Here is a 24,371-nt window from a genome sequence, read left to right on the forward strand (position 1 = left end):
CATGAGGTTTAACATCTTAGGAACATTTAAAATGCTCATAAGCATTTCTAACTCCTAACCAGTTCTTTATAATTAAGATAACAGAGAGACTTTGACATCTGAAAGGGGTTTTCTCTCTCTGTCTCCCCTTTTTCTGCCCAGTGGAGAGTAGGAACTTTCCACAACATTTTTTCCAGGGAATGACATTTCAGCCAAGGGGCTTCTCCCAAGGCAAGTGCAGCAAGATCATGATCCTTAATGTACTTTTCCAAGTTCCCAGCACCTTCCTTGTCTCCACTGTCACCCAGGCCACTCCCTCCCTGAGCTTCCTTTCAAAAGAGCAACAATTTCAAACCAAAAGTTTTCCTGGGTGTCCCTGCCTATGGCAGAAGGAGAGAGGAAATGAGATGATCTCTAAGGTTCCTTCCAACCCAAACCATTCCATGAGGATTCCTCAGGTCATCCAGCAACCACCCCAGACAGGAGTTCCCCTGCTGCAAACAGCACCAGCCTGACAGAGCTCAAGGAGCATTTGGACAATGCTCTCAGGCACAGGCTGGGATTGCTGGGATGTCCTGTGCAGGGCCAGGAGCTCAACTCCATGAACCTTGTGGCTACGTTCCAACTCTGGAGATTTTATGGTTCCATTTTATGATGCCTCTCTTTCATGATGATTCCACTTGATGATGACTCCCCTGTGTTATCCATATGCCGTGGCTCTGGCACTCCCTCAAAAGCCCTCTGGAAGGCAACACTACCAGAGGGGGTGAATTCCTTGGCACAGCTCCCAGCCAGGAAGTCAGTCAGAGGGTGGGCACTGCAGTTGGCCGAGGAGCCAGAGCACAGCCCCATTCCCACCATCCCACACAGGCACAGCAGCAGCAGCAGCAGCAGCAGCAGCAGCAGCAGCAGCAGCGGGACAGGCACTTTGCTCCACTGCCTGCTGTCACACTGGCTCCAGTTGTCGTGGCTCTCCTCATTCCAGCTCCCCTGGGATGCCTTCCCACCGGGCTGGCTCCAGCAGGCAGGGCTGGCTCCCTCCGTGCCAGGGGACAAAGTGCTCATGGTGACACCTCTGCTGCTTCTCCTGCCCTCACACAGCTGCAGGGGTGACAAACAGACACACCAGAGCAACGCTGCTGTCCCCAAACGTGGCTTTTCCCATCTTTTCCCACTCACAGCTTCCATGTGGAGCAGCACAGGGAGGGGCGAGGGACAGGACAGATGGCAAGGAGGATGTGGGAGCCTGGTCCTGTGTGCCTGGCACAAAAGCCAGGGAGATACCTCCTTCCTCGCTGTGGACAGGACACAGCTGGAGAAGGAAAACAAGTGGAGTAGGAGAGGATTGCCCATGGAGATATCAGAGAGCAAATGGCATTGGGATGGATCTGAGCTGGACTCTCAGGTGTCAGTTGATATCACTGAGATGCTGGATTCCTTCTGCAGGACACTCATTTCAATATTCCATCCCTTTTCCCACAGTATTTATAGCTCTTAATCCTCTAGAGACCTCAGTTGTGCCCCCAAAATCAATAACCAGGTTCCACCCAATGAGGGGGCCTGGTGAAGGTGGAAGAGAAGAGTCTGACCTGGTTTCCTCTGGCAGCCTGGAGAACTTGCCCGCAGTGCCCTGCCCTCAGCTGCCAGGCTCCAGCTGCTGTCCCTGGGCCGGGATCTGCAGGAGGTTCCCTGGAATGGTCCCTTGGGAAAGGGGAGCGCAGCCCGCGGGCTGAGCCCGAGCAGCGTCCGGCGCGGGCTCTGTCCCAGCTCCTGCCACAGCCCCTGCTCTCCGTGCTGCCTCGTGTTCTCCAGGGCTCTCACACACAGGCAGCTGCCTCAGAGCCTGCCACGGGCTCAGGGCTCTGCTCCTCAGCTGCTCTTCACTCTGCCCGGCAAATGAGCAACGGGAGAGAGCCTCAGCAACCACACCTGTGCCCAGAGCACTTGGGCTCCATCTCAGATGCTTCTATTCCATTTTATAGCAACCCCAATCTCAAAATCTTGTCTTTTCAGCTGCCTGAACTTCCCCCCTCTCATTCCTTGGCTGGATCCTTCTGACCCTGCACTACAAATGTACTGTTAAGCTTTTCTTTCGGATTCAAATCTAGTTTTGCCATGTGTATGTCGCAATTTCAGTGGCACATCGCCTTCACCCCACAGTTTCCAAACAGATTTGTGCAATAATAAATTCTGTGTGTGGGCTGGAGTACTGCCCCAGAGCAGATGGGTTATTTAGGATGTCAGCAATGTCACTTCTTTTCAGAGACAAATCCATGCTGCTCTCTTGGCTTTAATCCTTAGAAAGTTGCATGTTTCATATGAGTCATCCTCTACACTCCTCTGACAGTTAGACAGCAGCATACAGTGAATTACAAGGAATTCCCAGAAAGCTGTGGTGAGATGATTCCCACCCAGGCTAACATGTGCCTCAGGGGTCTGGGATGCTCCTGCTGGAAACTGCTGGCCCTGGGACAGAACTGTCACCTCTCTTCCCTGCTGACACCGTTTTTATGTCCCCAGCTATGGAATCTCACATCCCCTCACCAGCCCAATCCTTTCAAGGGCAAACACTTCATGATCCAGGAGCTGATGGGGCTCCAGGAAAGGTGGAGAGGGTCTTTGGACAAGGGCATGGAGTGACAGGACAAGGGGGAATGGCTTCCAACTGACAGAGGGTGGGGTCAGATTGGATCTTGGGAAGAAATCCTTCCCTGTGAGGGTGCTGAGGGCCTGGCACAGTTTTCACTGAGGGATGGGGTCAGGTAAAAACAAACACAAGGGCTCCCAAATCTGAGGAGGAGGAGGATGATCTCTAATGAAGGGCTGGAAAGGGGATTACAGCACCCTGGTCCTTAATTGCTTTCATTGCATCATCAGGGGGATTGGCAGGAATCAGGGTGGGCTCCAAGTGCTGCTGACCTGGCTGCAAGCAACTGAGTGCTGTCCTTCCCTTGGGCTGTGTGAGCCTGCACTGTAATGACAGAAATGGGAATTCTCAGCTCAGTTTGTTTTCTTAGGGCCAGGGAACATTTTGGCAATGATCCCGGATCTCTTCCCGGAATGGGAGTTTTTTCTGAGAAGCACCCAGATGACTGCACAGTGCTCTGAGCACTTCCAGCATGGCCAGCATCATTCCAGTGCCACCAGCCCCACCAGCAGCTCTCTGCTGCTGGAGGGACAAGGACTCCTCAGGGTAGATAAAAGAGGAATGGTAGAAACATGCTGAGAGAGGGGAAGCATTTGGAGAATTTCCCATTTGGAAAAGAGTTTATAATCAGGAGGAAATGAGGAGCCAATCAAAGAAATCTGCATGTCAAGCTACTTCCTCTATGGCAGAAAAAAACAGCCAAGACAAATAACTCAGAGTAAGGGAAATTCTGACGTAAGCAAAGATTAAATTTCCGACTCTCCCGTCGAGCCTTGCGAATCAACGGCAGGACAGAGTACAGAGAGGAGCCAGCAGGATGGGAATGGGGAGCTCCTGGTGACCTGGGCACTTTCTCCTTCATGTCCCTGACCTGCCAGGAGCCGCTTTAGGACATGGATCCCAAAGGAGCAAGAGGGACCAGGAAGCACCACTGATCTGCACAGAGCCCTTTGCCTGCTGCTGCCCCACAGGGAACAGGTCAGTGGAATGTTTGCCTTCCTCCCTACCCCACCTTCCTCTCCTGCAGCAGCTGCTCTGTTCCTGACACCCTCTCCCGGTGACTGCAGTGCCCTCCACAGCTCCTCTCTCTTCTCCTGTGCATCCCATCTGTAACCTAATACTGAAATGGGCCAGAACAAACTTTATAACACAATGCAAAGCATGAGGAAGCAGGAATTCTTGACCTGCACCGTACACAGAGGGATCTCTCCTTGTATTGTGTCTATGGTGAGACTTTACAACAGGGTATTAATCCATTACTACCACATGGAAGCATTGAAAATCTTTCTTATCTAATACATAAACACCATTTTCCTAGAACTCATTTCCATGTCTCCACCTCCTCCTGCAGGTCCTTCTATGATCCTGGAGGTTTATTAAGCAGAGTCTCTCTGGTGGTCATATTAAATTCATTCTGCCATATTTAAGGTGCCCTTGCCATAAACTTTTCCTCTGGCCATGCACTGTTGTTTCTTGTTCCAGAATTTGCCCCAAAACCACTTCAGGCCTCCTGATCTGTTTCTGCTCTGGTTCCTGCCATGTTTGTCATCCTGTGTGCTAGCCTTTACATCCTGTGAGAAAAAACACCCACTTTTTTTAATTTTTAAAGGTTATTGAACCTTAACAGAAACTGCAAAAAAAGACTAAATAAGGAGAACCAGGCCTGGGAGCTTCCCTCATGGCTGCCAAGCACGTGGCTGGCTGATCTTCAAGATGGGTGTTTCACCTTTGATACCCCGGGGGTTGCATCAGCTAAACCTGGCCCCTCCCAAAGTCTGTCAGTCAGCCCTTCTTTGTGTTTACTGCAGGAGCCTGCTTTCCTGCAGCGTGACTGGATGGTCAGGTGCTCTCATCCTGCACGTCTTCGCACCCAGCAACAAGCTTTTGTACACCCCTTCTTTCTACCTTTCCTAGATGACTCAGGATCTCTGATGGCAACAGTACAGAGGGAGGAGAAGGGGACTATGGGGAGAACAGGGGACATCTAAACAACAGACTGCAATAACATACATCAATAAAGCTTCTCTTAAAATTCACACAGTATTCATTCCTTAACTGTGAGAGGCAATCATCTCATTATCTATCTATAACACATCCTTTAAAATTTTGGCCACTTTGCTTTTGAAGAAATTCAGAAGAACTCAAAATGTTTATTCTTTATGTTATTTATCAACCTCCTGCTAACCAGCCCAACCCTCCCACCTCCGTCTCCCAATCCACAATTTCCACCACCCTCCTCCCCTGCACATCTCACTCTTCCCCACTGAATCCTTCCCACTGCAGGGAGCTGCTGAGGTCCCACATGGTCCATCCCTGGATTCTCCAAGCACTGACTGCCCATCCACTCTGACCACAGCCAGGGGCCGCATCCCACTGCCTGCCCAGCTTCCATCCAGGGGATGAACATCGTGTCCCCCCCACACCAACTAATCCACTGAAGGGCAAGATCTGTGTGAGACAGATGTTCCCAGCATGGCCACACACAGTGTGACACTGCTCATCTGCCTCTGTGGGCTGGCTGGGAACGGGGCTGTGCTCTGGGTCCTCGGGTTCTGCATCCACAGGGACACCATGAAACCCATCACTGCCTACATCCTTGACCAGGCCATCATGAACTCCCTCTTCTTCATCTTCATGGTCCCCTCCGCTCTGCTCTTCCTGCTGAAGGATTTCTCCTGCTCCTCCATCATGCCCCAGCATCCATACGCTTCCTTTTTCTCCTCTTCCTGATGTTCCACAGCGTAGGGCTGTACCGGCTGACGGCATCAGCATCGAGAGGGGCAGGTCCATGCTCTGCCCACCTGGGCTCTTCTGCCACCTTCCCCAGGGCCTCTCATGGGTGGTGGTCAGTGCCATACTCTGGGCCCTTTCCATCACTGCCATCGCTGCCATTTCTGCGGTGAATTCCCTGTGCCAGTCACAGGAACACAAGCTCTGCCGCGGGTCTCTCGTCTCCCTGTACATCCTCAACTTCCTTGTCTTTGCTCCATCCATGGTCGTTTCCAGCACAATCCTCTTCATTCACTTCAAGGGTAGCTCCCAGCAGCAGCAATCCAAGAGCCTTGACATCATTGTCTTCCTGGCTGTGCTCCTCACTCTCCCCCTCAGTCTCTGGAACTTCCTGCAGCAGCTCGGCTACACCACTGTGTTCCCCCGGGTTGTTCTCCTGTTTGCCTGCATGCACAGCAGCATCAACCCCTTCATCTACATCTCAGTAACAAAGTGCTGGAGGCACTGCTCCATGGGGTCCCTCAGGGAGTGCCTCCAGAAGGTGTTTGAGGAGCCAGAAGGGAGCACTGCCCCCAGTAATGATGCCACCATGGACAGGGGGATCTGAGCCTTTTGGACCCTTCAAGTGCCCCCATGCAGGACCACGGGGCAGTGGCTGAGGATCACCCTCCCACCCTTATTCCTGAAGGGAAAGGGAGCACAGGCAGTGACAGGGGCCATGTGGGAGGGATGCTCTGCACAGAGCACATTGGAACATGGATTTGCTCCTCCCTCATTGGTCCTAGGGCATTGTTCCCCAAATGCATCCTTCCCAACACAGCTGTGACCCCAGAATTCCTCCTGGCACCTGGTTCCTGCGTCCCACTGAGGTCTGATATCAATAAACAGCACCGTGAACCCTGAGCTGCCTTTGGCCCCTCTGGCAGCGCTTCCCGGCTTCCTCTGGCTGCTGCTGCCAGCCGGGAATGTGGCTGGAGGGAGGGGACAGAGAGGTAGTTAGCCAGGAATTCTGTGACTGTTTTGAAATTTAATAACGAACTATGTTTAATTAGTCAAGGCATATTTGACTGTGGTTTTTTACCTGCTTTTGATTAAGATCTGTATTGGCTGAGTGTCAGTAGAAAACTCAATTGACCCATAGCCCTTCGAGATTTGAGTCAAGAGTTGGGGAACAAAATTAAATAAAGTATTTTTAATGATTTTCATATAAATAGAAATTAATTGGACATCATAGAATAAGAATGATATCTTGAGAGAATTAGGATTTCAGAGGACAATACATACCAGAAGACTTAGTTAATAAATTGCAAGAGATAAATTGCAATGGCAATAAGAGAGCCATTTCCTAGGCTTGTACACCTCAGAAAACTTAATTTGTAGGAAATGTCTAACCAGGACATAAAATTAATTGAAACATTGTTTAGCAGGAAAAACTCACAGGTTATCTATTAAACTAAGAGAGATAACATATTCTGGTAGGAATAAAAATAAACAAAACACCCTTACCTTGATATAAAAAAAATGGGGGCAATATTGGGAGTATCCAGAAAAAATCTTTCATGTTACAGTGTATAAAAATGATGATAAAATTACTGTTTCTTTGAACACGTCTATGGCAAATATATTTCCAATATGTTCATAATTTTGACTCAAAATTTTTATTAGTCTAACACATTTTAGCTGTGATACTTAAACGTCTTGGTGTCAGAGGGGACACAGCCATGGCTTGTGCTCCCTGCAGCAACCATGATCCCCAGTGCCAGAGCTGGGCTGGCACAGACAGGATGGACCAGGGACTCAGCATTCCCCACCCCGAGTGCTCTGTGAGTGCCACACCAGAGATATCCCCTAAGGTCTTTAATTTTTAATTTTGTGAGCCAGGTGCAAAGGTGTCTCTGCCTTCCGAAATTCTTCCTCTCCACTGCCTTCAGCTGCTCCCTCAGGAGGCTCAGGTGGTGCAGCAGCAAGGAGAGGAGGAGGCCGTGATCCTCAGCACAGCCACCCCCTTCCAGGAGCAGGGTGACACCTGTGTTTGTCACCATGGGCTCCACGGGGCATCACCCCCTCCCTGGGGCTTCCCTGACGTCACCAGCCCCACCACACCCCACACCTTCTCTCCAGCCCCACCACACCCCACACATTCTCTCCAGCCCCACCACACCCCACACCTTCCCACCACATCTTCCCAGCAGCTCCATCATGTCCCACCCCTCCCACACCACCCTCCCATCCCACTCCCCATGCAGCCCACCCACCTCCCGTCCTTCCCATCCCTCCCAGCCCCGGGCCTCAGGCTCCACTCCCTCCCCACGGGCTGCTCACCCCAACCTGCCCCGGAAGGCTTTGGGGCCGTCTTTCTCTTGGACATGCCCCTCCCCAGCTCCATCCCTGCTCTCCAGCCCCCCAACCTCCTCTGGACACAAACAAGAGGCACTACAGGGATGGCTCCACTGCTGTTCATTGGGCTGCAGAAGCATGGAATTGCCAGGAGGAGCAGAAACACTGCTGGGGCTCCCCAGTGGGGCAGGAGAGGAGCGGGGCTGTCTGGAGGGGAAGGCAGCCTGGGGGGAATTTCTGGAGGATGTCAGAGGGGGCATGTTGCCTTAGGATTTTAGCCTTTCTTTTTTTCATATCCTGTACTGCATTAGTGCATAACTCTAAACTCTATGGAAAGTGTTAAGTAATTATGTGCACATTTTGGTCAGACAAAACAATCCCCCTAGGCCTGAAATTCAAGGACACTCTGCTGCCTCAGGCCCACAAAAGTACAGACAAAAGTGAATTGGGGAGGGCAAACTGGGGCTAAATGACTTCATTACCTGAAGCTGTAATTGGAGGATTAACCCCTGATTTGTGAACAGACCAAACTTATATCCGTCTGGAAAGCTCATGACCATTGTCCATTTTGGTTGCAGCCCCTCTCAGAGGCTTTGAGAGCCCAAGGTGAACCTTTTGAAGGCCTTTCATCAATGCCTCCTTTTATTCTCTTCACCTGCTCTGGCCTCTGTTCCAGGGAGCCAGCCCAAGGCATCAGGCAGACAGGGGCTGGAGGGGGCAGGAGGGCTCTGGGTGCCACCAATCCCAAATCTCCCACTGGAGAGCAGCAGAGCCCAACAGGCCACACCTGCAGCCAGGGAGAGGCCAGGAACTGGGAACCCATCGGGATGGGATGGGATGGGATGGCATGGGATGGCATGGCATGGCATGGCATGGCATGGGATGGGATGGCATGGCATGGCATGGCATGGATGAGGAGTGATACCAAAATCAGACAGAATAAAGTTCCTAACAGCAAGTAATGGTTTTACCAGTTAACTATTACGCAGCAGGACACGCAGAAGGTTCTCTCTTTATTTCTGTGTGTGTTGTGAGACTTTACAACAGTGTTTTTATTCATTATAACCATACATAGACATTAAAAGTTTTTCTTATCTAAAGAACACCTTAAACATAAACGTAAATACCATTTTCATAGAACTGATTTCCATGCACCCACTTCCTACTGAGTGTCCTCTGATGGCCCTTGAGGTTCATTCAGCGGGGACTCTGGGGGTTGCATTCACTGAGTGCTGAGATATTAAACGTAACCCTGCCCTGAACTTTTCCTTTGGCCATGTGCTCTTGCTTCTTGTTACAGAACTTGCCCTAAAAATACTGTGGACCTCCTTATGCGTTTCTGCTGTGGCTCAAACCACATTTATAACACAGGGTCCACATCTTTACGTTTTTTTATCTATTTGCCCATTTAGTCTTTAAGCAACTTCAGGAGAGTTGAAAATGTGTATTCTCTCTTCCTTATCAACTCCCTGCACATCAGCCCACCCCCCCTCCTCGTTCTCTCACCCCACCATTTTCACCACCCTCCTCCCCTGCACATCTCACTCTTCCGCACTGAATCCTTCCCACTGCAGGAAGATGCAGAGGAGCCACATGGTCCATCCCTGGATTCTCCAAGCACTGACTGCCCATTCCACTCTGACCACAGCCAGGGGCCACATCCCACTGCCTGCCCAGCGTCCATCCATGGAGGTGACCACCGTGTCCCCATCTCCTGCCTCACCCACCGAAGGAGATGATCTGTGTGAGACAGATGTCACCAGCGTGGCCATACACAGTGTGGCACTGCTCGTCTGCCTCTGTGGGCTGGCTGGGAATGGGGCTGTCATCGGCCTCCTCAACCTGAAAACGAGGAATGCTGGCTTCTTTAACCTGGCTCTTGTCGACTTCCTCTTCCTCCTCTTTGCGCTCCCCTCTGCCCTCCTCATCCTGGTGGAGGACGTGTCCTGCTCTCCTGTCCTGCCCTTGATGTACATGAACTTCGTTTTCCAGCTCTCAGTTTTCTCCTGCTACTGGGCACTGCACGAGCTGTCAGCCAGCAGCAATGTGCGACATATGCGGAACTTCTCCAAGCTCTGCTGCCGCTGTGACCCTCCTCTGCGCCTGCTGTGGGTGCTGATCTATTTCCGATACTGGGCCTTCTTTGCTGTCTTCATTGTCATGCCCTCGGTGACATTCCTGTGCCCATCAAACCAGCAGGAGCACTGCCGGGCAGCTCTCATCTCTGTGTACATCATCATCCTGCTCCTCCATGCTGCACCCATGCTCGTTTTCAGCTCTGTTGATTTCATTCAGGCCAAGTGGGGCTCCCAGAAGCAGCAGCCCGAGAGGCGCGACATCATTATATTCATCACTGTGCTCCTCACTCTCCTCCTCAGCCTCTGGAATTTCCTGCAGGAGTTCGGTTACATCGTTGTGCCCTCCCAGGTTGTTTTCCTGCTCGCCTGCATCAACAGCAGCATCAAACCCTTCATCTACTTCTTGGCAGGGAGGTGCTGGAGGCCCTGCTCCATGGAGTCCCTCCGGCTCTCCCTCCAGAGGGTCTTTGAGGAGCAGAAAATAAAAACTGCACGCAAAAATGATGCCACCAGGGACACTGGGGTGTGAGTCTGTTGAATCCTCCCACTGCTCTGCTGAGTGACCCCAGGAGAGTGACTGAGGGATTCCTTGGGTCACCTTATTAATCAATACCCACAGCATCACCCTCCCCGTGGTGATGTATTCCTGCAGGAGAAGGGAGCAGGGGCATTGCCTTAGGTGATTTTTGTGGGCTGCTCTGCAGGGAGCACACTGGAGCATGGCTTTCCTCCTCCCTCCTGGATCCACATGGCTCCAAGTAGTGCAGCTGGGCTCAGTGCTGTTGCCCACCTCTATTCCCCATGGAATGACCCTCATGGCCTCGGCCCCAGGGAATGAACTCCATCTCCTTTGGCTCAGCAGATGAGTTTCATGGTGTTTTCAGGGAGCTCTTGCCTGCACAGCATGGGACACCTTAATCCCTAGGGACACGCCCAGCACGGGGTTGTGGTGATTTCCCAAATCTCTGCGGGGCAGGAGAGGGGTTGGGATCACAGGGAGCATCCTTCCTTCCCCTTCTGTCTTTTTTTTTCTTCTTCTTGTTTTTCCTTTTTTTTTTTTTCCTTTTTTTTTTTTTTTTTTTTTAATTTGGAGTTTTTCTAATACGAGTACTGTGTTCATGTTTAGAGTTGTAATGCAGATCTCTGACCATTGTGGGCAGTCGATGCCCGATGCGCGGCACAAGCTCCGGGAAGGCGGGACGGAGGAGGAGCTTTGTTGGAAAAGCGGAATGTGTCTGAATGTGGGGGATGGATTACCCGGGGGTGGTTTACAAAGAGAGCACAAATCTTGTTTCTGTTTTGGGCCTCTTGTTTCTGTGTCCCTCTGGCCGTGCCTCTGGCTGCGAGTGCGCACTGCGCACTTTTCCTTTTACTTTGTCCCTTGTTGTAGTTTAATAAATTTTTAAAATTTTAAGAAGTGAGGCGTCGTTTCTCACAACAAAGAAAAAGACCACTTGATTCGTAGGGAAAATGAAAAAAATGAAGATCAACAACCTCGAGGCTGTGGAACTGTGTGGAAGCCAAAGATGCAAAACCATTTCCAACTGCCCTGTGACTGCACCGAGCCCTGGGGAACAACGCCAGGACAGGGCACAGAGAGGAGCCAGCAGGACGGGAATGGGGAGCTCCTGGTGACCTGGGCACTTTCTCCTTCATGTCCCTGACCTAGCAGGAGCCGCTTTAGGACATGGATCCCAAAGGAGCAAGAGGGACCAGGAAGCGCCGCTGATCTGCACAGAGCCCTTTGCCTGCTGCTGCCCCACAGGGAACAGGTCAGTGGAATGTTTGCCTTCCTCCCTACCCCACCTTCCTCTCCTGCAGCAGCTGCTCTGTTCCTGCCACCCTCTACCGGCGACTGCAGGGCCCTCCCCAGCTCCCCTCTCCTCCATCCTCCGCTTTCCTACCACATCTCCTGCTGAACTGCCCAACTTACTGCCTCTCTGTCCCACCTTACAATTTCCACTGCCCTCCTCCCCTGCACATCTCACTCCTCCCTACTGAATCTTTCCCACTGCAGGGAGCTGCTGAGGAGCTACATGGCTCATACTGGGATTCTCCAAGCACTCACTGCCCATCCACTCTGACCACAGCCAGGGGCCACAACCCACTGCCTGCCCAGGGTCCATCCATAGCAGTGTCCACTAAGTCCTCGTCTCCCATCTCACCCAGTGAAGGAGATGATCTGTGTGAGACAGATGTCACCAGCGTGGCCATACACAGTGTGACACTGCTCATCTGCTTCTGTGGGCTGGCTGGGAACGGGGCTGTGCTCTGGCTCCTCAGCATCAGCTTCACCACCAACTTCATCTTCACCGTGGCTAGTGCTGTCTTCCTCTTCCTCCTCCTCATGCTCCCACCCACACTGCTCCTCCTTGCAGATGATGTGGTCTGCTCTGCTATTTTGCCCCTGGGGTCCTTGAGCTTCCTTTTTCGGCTGTAACTCTTGTGCTCCAGCCTGGGGCTGTACTGTGTGCTGTTCATGAACATCTCAGGGTTAGGCTCTGCAGCCTTCAGTTTCTTCTGCTGCTGCTCCTCTTTCTTTTCTGAGTGCCTGCCATGCATGGTGATGAGTGTCCTGCTGTGGCCTTCTTTGCTGTCATTGCTCTCAATCCAACAGTGGCTTCCCTGGGCCAGTTTCATGAAGAGCACTGCCATGGCCTCTCATCTCCATGTGCACCCTCCACCTCCTCCTCTTTCCTCCCTTCATGCTCATTTCCAGCATATTCTTCGGCATTCAGGACTCATGTTGCTCAGACAAGGGCCAGTTTCATGAAGAGCACTGCCATGGCCTCTCATCTCCATGTGCACCCTCCACCTCCTCCTTGTGGGATCTCAGCACCTCAGGATGGAGGTGCAGAGTGGCCGACACCACCCTTGGGGGGCTCGGGAGTCCTGGAATGTTGCCAGAAGTGTCTGGTGGCAGGACTTTGATCCTACACAGGAGACGACACCTGTATGAGGATAGGAGGAATTCACTGGGTGAATGGTGAAGGGATAAGTTAATTAGAGTGTAAAACACAGGGTTTAGGATTTCTGTACAGGGGGGTCTAAAGAAGTAAGATGGAGGAATTGGGGCGTGTCCTGTTCTTCTTCTTCTTCTTGGCCTCCATCTTCTGTGGTGATGGTGGCACTTTGGGATTGGTTATTACTAGAAGTGCACCGGTTAATAAGGGTAGAAGGTATTGGGGAAAAATTATAAATATTGTATACGTAACTTCGGGTAAAAAGATAAGTGACCACCCCAGGGGCTCTCAGTGTGCTCATGGCTGGCTTGCTGTGCAGACCTCTGTCGGGCTAAAAGAAAATCTTTTAGATAAACAATTAATAAACACTGAGACCGAGAAAAGATCAGAAGTCTCTTCTCGTCCTTTGAAGCACCGGGCTGTCCAAGGCCACCCTGGGCCTTTCCAGGCCACCTAAACAGCCAAGAAACCGACAAGTGGCGTCCCTGAGCTATCTCCGGTCATAAATCAGCCAGGAGAAACAGAAATCGACACCTCCTCTTTGCTCCCTTCATGCTCATTTCCAGCATATTCTTCTGCATTCAGGACTCATGTTGCTCAGACAAGGGCAAGCCCAAAAGGCTCCAAATTATTTTCTTCCTCTCTCTCCTCATCACTCTCCCCCTCAGCCTCTGAATTTCCTGCAGCAGCTCAGCTACACCATTCTGCCTTCCCAGTCTGGTTTCCTGCTTGCCTGAATCAAAAGCATCATCAAATCCATCATTTAATTCCAGGTAGGGAGATGCTGGAAGAACTGCTCCATGAGGTCCTCAGGAAATCTCTCTGGAGGGTTTTGTGGTGCCAGAAGAAAACACTGCCAGCAGCAATGGTTCCACCAGGGAATGATTTCAGTGATTCCATGGAAGTCTGAGCCTGTTGATCCCTTCCGCTGCACTGATGAAGCACCCCAGGACATTGGCTGAGGGTTTCCTTGAGTCACTTGATTAATAAATACCACAGGGTCACAGTCCTACCTCAATTCCTGCAGGAGAAGGCAGCAGGGGCATTGCCAAGGGCCATGTGGAAGCCATGATCTGCAGGGAGCACATTGGAGCATGGCTTTCCCTCCTCTCTTACACCTCCCAGAACACTTAAAACCCACTTTCCTGAAAGGGATCCTTCCCAACACGGCTGTGACCCCAGAATTCCCCCTGGCACCTGGTTCCTGCATCCCACTGAGGTCTGATATCAATAAACAGCACCGTGAACCCTGAGCTGCCTTTTCCCCCTCTGCCAGCGCTTCCCAGCTTCCTCTGGCTGCTGCTGCCAGCCGGGAATGTGGCTGGAGGCAGGGGACACAGCCATGGCTTGTGCTCCCTGCAGCAACCATGATCCCCAGTGCCAGAGCTGGGCTGGCACGGACACGATGGCCCAGGGGCTCAGCATTCCCCACCCCAAGGGCTCTGTGAGTGTCACAGCAGAGATGTCCTTGCTCCCGGGTGCAGCGGGGCTGGCGGGCAGGGGGGGAAGCGTCCCTGGGGGTCTGGGCGTGTGGGAGGGAGCGGGAGGCGCCAGGAAGGATCTGGATGGTGCTGATCCCAAATGTCCTGACTGGAGAGCAGCAGGGCCTGATGGGCAGAGCTTCAACACGGGAAGCATCCATGGGACGGGATGGGATGGGATGGGATGGGATGGGATGGGATGGGATGGGATGGGATGGGATGGGATGGGATGGGATGGTGTGGCGTGGCGTGGCGTGGCGTGGCGTGGCGTGGCGTGGCATGAGAAGTGGAGATGGGAATTGGGAGTGATAGCAAAATCAGCCAGAATAAAATTTACAGCACAATGAGAAGCATTGGAAAGCAGAGGACACACAGAAGGATCTCTCCATATTTCTGTTTGGGGTGAGACTTTACAACAGGGGTTTTATCCATCATAAACACACGGAGTCATTAAAGTGTGTTTCTTATCTAATACATAAACATCACTTTCCTAGGACTCATTTCCATGCATCGACCTCTTTCTCAAAGATCTTTCCTGATCCTGGAGGATCATTCAGAGGGGTCTCTTGTGTTCGTATTCACTGAGTGCTCTAATATTAAAGCTGACCTTGCCTTGAACATTTCCTTTGGCCATGTGCTCTTGCTTCTTGTTACAGAACTTGCCCCCAAACCACTGCAGGCCTCCAAATCTGTTTCTGTACTGGCTCCAGACACATTTATCATCCTGTGTGATCCTGAAGAGCACATTGGAACTGGGCTTTCCTCCTCCCTCCTGGGTCCTAGAACCCTATGTCCAGGAGGAGCAGGGACACTGCCAGGGGGCCCTGGTGGAGCGGGGGAAGATGGAGGGTGTTCGGGGTGGGAACGGGGTTCCAGGGGAATCTGGGGTATTGGAGTCTGTTTTGGAGCAGCCAGGAGAGGGTCAGAGGGGGTTGGAGCGGGTCTGGAAGCCGTGAATCCCAAATCTCTGCACTGGAGGAGAGCAGAGCCTGACAGGCCATGCTCAGAGTGGGGGAACAGCTCCGTCTGGGAAACCTGTGGGATGTTATAGGATGGGGTGAGGATGGAGCGGGATGGGGATGGGGAGTGGGGGCAGGGATGAGGATGGTAAGGGGATAGAACAAGGAAGCAGCTTGGCTGTGCTTCCTTAGGCCCAGGGCATCTTTTTGCAAGTATCATGGAGCTATTCCTAGACTGGAGTTACTTCTGAGAAGCACCCAGCTGCCTCAGCAGCACTGCCAGCATTCCAGTGCCACCAGCAGCTCCAGCATTCTGTTGCTGCAGGAGGGAGCATGACCTCTCAAGGAAGAGAAACGAGGAATGGTAGAAACCCATGTCCCAAATGTCCTGACTGGAGAGCAGCAGGGCCTGATGGGCAGAGCTTCAACACGGGGAGCGGCCATGGGATGGGAATGGATGGGATGGGATGGGATGGCATGGCATGGCATGGCATGGCATGGCATGGCATGGCATGGCATGGCATGGCATGGCATGGCATGGCATGGCATGGCATGGCATGGCATGGCATGGCATGGCATAGCCTTGTTGGAAAAGAAATGAAATTTAGCAAAATATTTAATTATAGTGAGTTGTGTGTGAACTGGTTTGTTAAAAAGTAGTTTTGTAGCCGTTGAAAGCGTGTGTTGGGTTTTGTGTAACCTAGCAGGTAGTCTTAGGGATTTATTAAATAATTAAACTAGTGCAAGAAAGTAAGAATGCCAACCTGTCTGGAGGCAGCATACAATGCTCTTAGAATAAGATAAGCAGCGGATTAATGATCTTGTTTGTGAACCAAGGAATGTATCACAAGGGGTCTGTGACCAGGCAAGGGGAACGGGGAACTGTTTCTTAGAGACTTTGTTGTGAATCGCATGTATAAGAGGGAAGCACCCATACGTGAATTGGGGGGCTCGGATTTTGGGACGTGAGTCCCCCAGTTCCCCGGGCCCTTAATAAAGCACCCACAAAACTTCTCCGAGTTTTGTGTCATTTATCAATCGGGCAACAGTTTTCTGGCGACCGCGGCAGGACTCCGAGGGCTGCTGGGGCGGTTCGCGTCCCCATCCACTCCAAGCCGGCACCGAGCACTTCTCGGGGAGTCATCGGTCGTGCCCGACCCCCCGCGCCTGTCGGACAAACTGCATTAAGGTAAGCCCGAAGGTGCTTTATATTGGAAAAAAACGTGATAATTGGATTTGGATTTGGTGGTTGGTAAAAAAAGCCTAGGCTCCGGCCATAAGACGTCTAAGGACGCAGGACCAGAACTTGCCTCCTGTTTGTTTTATGGAAGGACGGCGAGAAGGTATATTGGTTTAAGGTATATTGGTTTATTGGGATTAATAGTGGAATTAAAGGTTGTAATATGATGTCTTTTAAAACTTTTAAAACCTTAGTGCAAGCCAATGGTAAAATACCTGGAAATACACCATTAGGTTGTATATTGAAACGGTGGAAAAGTGAGGGGTATTATCAAGAATTGGATAAAAGCAAAATGATAGATTATTGTAATCATTGGTGGCCTGAATATGAGACTGGGGAAGCGGGATGGCCGGTGAATGGTACACTGGAATTGGGGATAATGGAATCATTGATGCAATTTTTAAGGAGAAATGAGAAATGGGATGAAATACCATATTTGGATTTGTTTTTCGTTTTATATCGGAAAGAGGAATGGCAGAAGGAATGCGATATTTTTGTTTTAGAAGTGAATGATGAAAGGGAGTGTGTTGGGATGTAAAGAAAGAAAGGAGCGTAATTTGTATCCTTCAGTCGAGGAAGATTTGTCTTATTGTATAGCACTTCCAAGGGTTCCGGTTGCTCCTAATGTGCCCCCTGCTCCCCCTGTGGATATAGCTATAAGAATGGGATCTAGTGAGAGTGATAGTGATGGTGGTGATGGTGAAAAGAATGAGAGTGTTAAAAGAACTCCGTTAGTAGGGCGGACTTGCAAGGGAAGGAAGGGGCAGAAGGGGCCACAGTTAATTGCACCATTAAGGGAAGCTGTGGGACCACAGGGAGAAAGGATACTTATAAAGGTGCCTTTCTCCCCCGGGGATTTGGTAATATGGAAGCAATCAGCGGGGAGTTATCGGGAGGATCCTGAAAGGGTGGCAAGGGTAGTTAAAATGGTAATAAAGACTCAGAATCCAGACTGGAATGATTTACAGGTATTATTAGATACTATAATGGATTCCACGGAAAAGGAAATGGTTATTAGAGCCACTAGAGAAAAGGCTCGTGAGGAGATTCGGTTGAGACAACTAAATGAGACAGTTGATGAATTGGTACCAAGTGAGGAACCTAAGTGGGACCCAAACTCTACAGGAGGAATAAGGGCTGTACAATGATATCAGGAATTGTTGGTGGAAGGAATTAGGACAGGAATACCTAAGACTATGAATTGGTCTAAGTTGTATTCGGTCAAGCAGGACAAGAATGAGTCTCCGTCTGCCTTTTTGGAACGATTAAAAGATATGGCTCGGAAGTTTACTAATTTAGATGTAGAGGATCAATCAGGAAAACTTCAATTGGCATTGTTGTTTATGGGGCAATCGCAAGAGGATATTAGGAAAAAGTTACAAAAGCTGGAAGGGGAGGATACTCGAAGTTTGGATAAAATGCTGGAGGTAGCGTGGAAGGTATACAACAACAGGGAAAAAGAAACTGCAAAAAGACAACAAGCTAGTATTCTGGCTGTAATGCAACAGGCAGGGCCAGGAGGAAGACCCATTAGGGGTCGAGGTCGGGGAGGAGCTAATCTCGGACAGAGGGGGTTGCCAAGAGGTCGGGGAGGATTTGGATTTGCACCTAACATGGGGAGGTTGGATCCAAACCAGTGTGCCTTTTGCCGACAATTGGGACACTGGAAAAATGAATGCCCGGTTAGAGGAGGTATGGGCATGGGAAACATGGGATTAAGGACAGCCCCAATGGGAAATGCCCCTGTGGGAGGATTCACGGGATGACCAGCAGAAGTCGCTCAAGCACTAGTTTTGGGAAACTATCAAAATCAAAGCTGACTAGAAAAGGATTTAAGGGTAGTTTTAGAAATAGATGGAAAGGATCAAGAATTTATGGTAGACACTGGAGCTACTTATTCTGTACTCAATAGACGATTGGGACCTTTGAGTGACACAACGGTACAGGTGGTGGGGGCAACAGGGAAGCTAGAGGAACAACCATTTTTACAACCTTTAAATCCTAGGTTTGGGGGGAAGGAATTAGATCACCAATTTTTGTATATGCCAAACTGCCCCACACCCCTTTTTGGCAGAGACTTGTTGTCCCAACTTAATGTGAAAATAATATTTGAAGGGGGAAGGATGAAATTGAAAATACCTGAGGAACAAATAGCAGGCATTTTTGTGATCAAGGAAGTGGATGCCTCTCCTATTCCAGAAGAAATTGAGCAGGCTGTAGTACCCTGGGTATGGGAGTCAGGGGTCCCCGGAAAATCTAAAGCTGCGCAGCCAGTAAAGGTGGAACTAAAGGAAGGGGCCCAACCAGTGAGGATAAAGCAATACCCCTTGAAGCTTGAGGCAAGGAGGGGAGTAGCCCCATTAATTAAACAATATTTGGTTTAAGGAATATTACAGGAATGTGAATCGGAGTATAATACTCCAATTTTTCCAGTAAAGAAATCTAATGGTAAGTACCGTTTGGTACAGGACTTAAGGGCTATTAATGAAATAGTGAAAGACATACATCCAGTTGTTGCTAATCCTTATACCTTGTTAACATCTGTATCGGAGGAGTTTAAATGGTTTTCAGTGATTGACCTTAAAGATGCCTTTTTCTGCATCCCACTGGCAGTAGAGAGTAGGAAATATTTTGCCTTCGAGTGGGAGAGTCCTGATTTTGGGAGAAAGAAGCAGCTTACGTGGACGAGACTCCCACAGGGATTTAAATGCTCCCCTACTATTTTTGGGAACCAGCTGGCTAAGGAGCTGGAGGAATGGAAGATAACCCAGGTAACAATATCCCCATCCTTGTATGTAGTCCTGCAGTACGTGGACGACATTTTTCTGGCTACTAAGGAGAGGGAAATGTGTGTGGAATTAACAATTAAATTACTCAACATGCTTGGCCAAGCAGGGTATCAGGTTTCTAAGGAAAAAGCTCAATTGCTCAAAAATAGCGTTATTTATCTCGGTTGTGAGATCACACAAGGGCAGAGACATTTGGGAGTAAACCGAATAGAGGCAATATGTGCTATTCCTTTGCCTCGTAACCATCAGGAATTGAGATCTTTTCTAGGAATGGTGGGATGGTGTCGACTGTGGATCATGAATTTCGGTCTCTTAGCCAAGCCACTGTATGAGGCCTTGAAGCAGCATCGGTTGGAGTGGACGACACAGCAAAAGAAGGCCTTCCAGGAATTGAAGCAGGCACTAAAGGAGGCCCAGCCCTAGGACTCCCTGACCTGACCAAGGAATTCCAGTTGTACGTGAATGAGAGGCAAAAACTGGCATTGGGGGTCCTCACCCAGAAGGTGGGATCCTGGAAGAGGCCAGTGGGATACTTCTCTAAACAACTGGATTCGGTAAGTTCCGGGTGGTCCTCGTGTTTACAAGCCGTGGCGGCAACAATAATTCTTATTCAAGAGGCCTGGAAATTGACTTTGGGGGCAAAAATGAAAGTGTTTGTTCCCCATAGGGTCATGGCCGTTTTGGAGCAAAAGGGGGGTCACTGGCTATCATCCAGTCGAATGTTGCAATACCAGGCCATCCTGAGAGAACATGATGATATTGAAATAAGGACTACTAATCATGTTAATCCAGCAGAGTTTTTACGCAGTGACCAGGAGGCTGGGGGACTGGTGCACGATTGCGTAGAGGTAATTGAACAAGTATATGCCAGCAGACCTGACCTAAAGGATGAACCATTGGAAGAACCTGAATGGGAACTATACACTGATGGATCCAGTTTTGTCGAGAATGGGACTCGCTATGCCGGGTTTGCAGTGGTAACATTGGATCAGGTAATAGAAGCAAAGGCTTTGTTACCTGGAACTTCGGCCCAGAAGGCAGAGGTGATTGGACTCACCAGAGCCCTGTATTTGAGCAAGGACAAAAGGGTTAATATCTGGACAGATTCTAAATATGCCTTTGGTGTGGTTCATGTACATGGGGCGCTATGGAAGGAAAGGGGGCTTTTGAATTCACAGGGAACCAACATCAAGCACTGGGAAGAAGTGCTACAGCTACTGGATGCGGTACACAGTCCCAAAGCAGTTGCAGTAATGCATGTTAGAGGACATCGGACTGCGGAAGGAGATGTTTACAGAGGAAATCGATTTGCTGATGTTACAGCACGGCAAGTGGCACGGGAAGTATGGACTCAAATGGCATTGGTACCGGTAAGAACAAATCCGGCTACCCCATACCTGAATCAGGAGCCCAAATATTCAATAGAAGATGGAAAACTAATAAACTTGCTAGGGGCACAGAGGAATCAACTTGGGTGGTACGTTACACCAATGGGACAAATAGTGGTACCTACCCGCATAATGAAATTTATTTTGGAATCAGAACATAATAAATGTCATTGCGGGGCAGAAGTATTGGTAAAATTTTTGAAGAATGAGATAATCTCTAATCAGATGTTAACAATGGCAAAAAGAGTTAATGCAATGTGCCCAGTATGTTTGAAAAATAATCCAGTAGTTAGGAGACAAATACAAATGGGAAAGTTGCAAGTCAGGCCACAACCAGGAGATTACTGGCAAGTTGATTTTTCTGAATTGCCTAGGGCACAGGGATACAGATACTTGTTAGTGTACGTATGTACATTCTCAGGGTGGCCGGAAGCTTTTCCATGTAGAACTAATCAGGCTAAGGAGGATTGGAATTGTACTGAGGTTTTTACATGTGATACACCGGAAGACCGAATTGGATTGGTACCGGTGAAAATGGCATTAAAGTGGGGATGCGAGTGTAGGGGGTATGATCACATGGTTAGCAGAGAGTCCATGGATGGACCTATAGATTGCAGACATACTACTGTGCATAGCCCTGGAAATTTAGTCTGGGTGTTGGGACACGGACAGTGGACCACACATTTACCTCTAGATGGATCAGTAACACAAATCACCCTAGGGGTTCCCACATTGTGTCCATACTGGAAACAGAATAGATTGATCCAAAGGAAAGAACTCAGAAAGAGGGAAGAATCCCTAGAGGAGCAGTGGCATGAACCTGGCTCAGGAGTACAATTTGGATGGATATTGGAGTCATTATTCCCTCCGGTAGCGACATATCGAAACAGGGAAATGCTCAACAATTTGTTAGGACAGACAGAAAGGTTGGCAGCAGCTACTAAGAAGGGATTTAAAGATCTAAATTTGCAATTGCAAGCTACATCAAGAATGACCCTACAAAACAGAATGGCATTGGATTTGCTACTGTTAAAGGAACATGGAGTTTGTGGTTACCTGAGTAGGAGAATAGATCATTGCTATGTACACATTCCAAATGTTACACTTGAAGTTGAGAAAGATATTTCTCAACTGGCAGAAGTGGAAACAAAAACCAAGGAAATTGAAAGGGAAGCACAGCATAATTGGATAGGAGCAGTATTTGATTCTTTGGGGCTTCACCTGTCTGGCTGGATTACGTCTGCTATACAGTATGTACTAATGTTTTTAGTAGTTTTACTGACTATATGGATTGTATATAGATGCCTCTTAGGTGTGATCGAAAAGGAAAAGAGGCGATCTCTCCGGTTGCTGAAGGCGATGACCCGCGGGCGGCAGAATGAAGAACACTCCCCACCTCGTTATGAAGATGTTACTGTCAATACTGTTGATTGAGCATCCTTGCAGCAGGACTGAAGGATGCTCAAAAGGGGGGAAATGTTGGAAAAGAAATGAAATTTAGCAAAATATTTAATTATAGTGAGTTGTGTGTGAACTGGTTTGATAAAAAGTAGTTTTGTAGCCGTTGAAAGTGTGTGTTGGGTTTTGTGTGTTACCTAGCAGGTAGTCTTAGAGATTTAATAAAAAATTAAACTAGTGCAAGAAAGTAAGAATGCTATCCTGTCTAGAGGCAGCATACAATGCTCTTAGAATAAGATGAGCAGAAGATTAATGATCTTGTTTGTGAACCAAGGAATGTATCACAAGGGGTCTGTGACCAGGCAAGGGGAACAGAGGACTGTTTCTTGGAGGCTAGGCAAGGGGAAAGGGAAACTGTTTCTTGGAGACTTTGTTGTGAATCGCATGTATAAGAGGGAAGCACCCATACGTGAATTTGGGGGCTCGGACTTTGGGACGTGAGTCCCCCAGTTGCCCGGGCCCTTAATAAAGCACCCACAAAACTTATCCGAGTTTTGTGTCATTTATCAATCGGGCAACACCACCACATCCCACACCTTCTCTCCAGCCCCACCACACCCCACACCTTCCCTCCATCCTCACCACACCCCACACCTTCTCTCCAGCCCCAACACACCCCACACCTTCCCACCACATCTTCCCAGCAGCTCCATCATGTCCCAGCCCTCCCACACCACCCTCCCATCCCACTCCCCATGCAGCCCACCCACCTCCCGTCCTTCCCATCCCTCCCAGCCCCGGGCCTCAGGCTCCACTCCCTCCCCACGGGCTGCACACCCCAACCTGCCCCGGAAGGCTTTGGGGCCATCTTTCTCTTGGAGATGCCCCTGCCCAGCTCCATACCCGCTCTCCAGCCCCCCAACCTCCTCTGGACACAAACAAGAAGCACTACAGGGATGGCCCCACTGCTGTTCATTGGGCTGCAGAAGCATGGAATTGCCAGGAGGAGCAGAAACACTGCTGGGGCTCCTGAGTGGGGCAGGAGAGGAGCGGGGCTGTCTGGAGGGGAAGGCAGCCTGGGGGGAATTTCTAGAGGATGTCAGAGGGGGCATGATGCCTTGGGATTTTAGCCTTTCTGTTTTTCATATCCTGTACTGCATTAGTGCCTAACTCTAAGCTCCATGTAAAAGTGTTAGTTAACTGTCTGCACATTTTGGTCAGACAAAACAATCCCTCTAGGCCTGAAATTCAAGGACACTCTACTGCCTCAGGCCTAGAAAAGTACAGACAAAAGTGAGTTGGGGGAGGCAAAACTGGGGCCTAAATGACTTCATTACCTGAAGTTGTAATTGGAGGATTAACCCCTGATTTGTAAATGGACCAAACTTAGATCTGTCTGAAAAACTCATGGCCATTGTCCATTTTGGGTGCAGCCCCTCTTGGAGGCTTTGAGAGCCCAAGGCGAACCTTTTGAAGGCCTTTCATCAAAGCCTCCTTTTATTCTCTTCACCTGCTCTAGCCTCTGTTCCAGGGAGCCAGCCCAAGGCATCAGGCAGACAGGGGCTGGAGGGGGCAGGAGGGCTCTGGGTGCCACCAATCCCAAATCTCCCACTGGAGAGCAGCAGAGCCCAACAGGCCACACTTGCAGCCAGGGAGAGGCCAGGAACTGGGAACCCATTGGGATGGGATGGGATGGGATGGGATGGGATGGGATGGGATGGGATGGGATGCGATGCGATGCGATGCGATGCGATGCGATGCGATGCGATGCGATGCGATGCGATGCGATGGGATGCGATTGAGAGTGGGGTGGAGATAGAGATGAGGTGTGATACAAAAGTCAGACAGAATAAAGTTCCTAACACCAACTAATGGTGCTACCAAAGGAAGCATTAGCCAGCAGGACAAGCAGAAGGATCTCTCCTTATTTCTGTGTGTGTGTTGTGAGACTTTACAACACTGTTTTTCTCCATTATAACTATACATACATAGTAAATTTTTTCTTGTCTAATACATAAACACCATTTTCCAAGAACACATTTCCAGGCATCCACTTCCTACTGAAGACTCTTTCATGTCCTGTGGTTCATTCAGAGGGGACTCTGATAGTCATATTCACTGAGTGCTGTGATATTAAAGGTGACCTTGCCTTCAACTTTTCCTTTGGCCATGTGCTCTTGCTTCTTTTTACAGAACTTGCCCCAAAACCACTGCAGGCTTCCTTATCTGTGTCTGCAGTGGCTCCAGCCACATTTATCACCCTAGGTCCACATCTTTATATTAATTTATCTCTCTGACCACTTAGTCCTGGAGCAACTTCAGGGGAGTTGAAAATGTTTATTCGCTCTAATTTATCAATCCCCTGCAAAGTAGCCCAACCCT

General features: G+C 49.7%; 2 protein-coding genes across 2 annotated transcripts; both read left to right on the top strand.

Annotated features, from left to right (window-relative positions):
* Positions 1-5,065: 5,065 nt before the first annotated feature.
* Positions 5,066-6,054, top strand: LOC134419818 (mas-related G-protein coupled receptor member H-like). The gene is given in 3 exon segments (XM_063159425.1): positions 5,066-5,318; positions 5,321-5,386; positions 5,389-6,054. Coding segments are annotated over 3 exon segments (861 nt in total). The 5' UTR covers positions 5,066-5,098; the 3' UTR covers positions 5,964-6,054.
* Positions 6,055-9,331: 3,277 nt separating this feature from the next.
* On the top strand, positions 9,332-10,499 carry LOC134419819 (mas-related G-protein coupled receptor member H-like). Its single transcript, XM_063159426.1, has one exon. It carries the CDS (start codon positions 9,380-9,382, stop codon positions 10,298-10,300), a length of 921 nt encoding a protein of 306 aa, XP_063015496.1. The 5' UTR covers positions 9,332-9,379; the 3' UTR covers positions 10,301-10,499.
* Positions 10,500-24,371: the final 13,872 nt, after the last annotated feature.

The sequence above is a fragment of the Melospiza melodia genome, chromosome 6 (genome assembly GCF_035770615.1).
Source record: "Melospiza melodia melodia isolate bMelMel2 chromosome 6, bMelMel2.pri, whole genome shotgun sequence".
NCBI lineage: Eukaryota > Metazoa > Chordata > Aves > Passeriformes > Passerellidae > Melospiza > Melospiza melodia.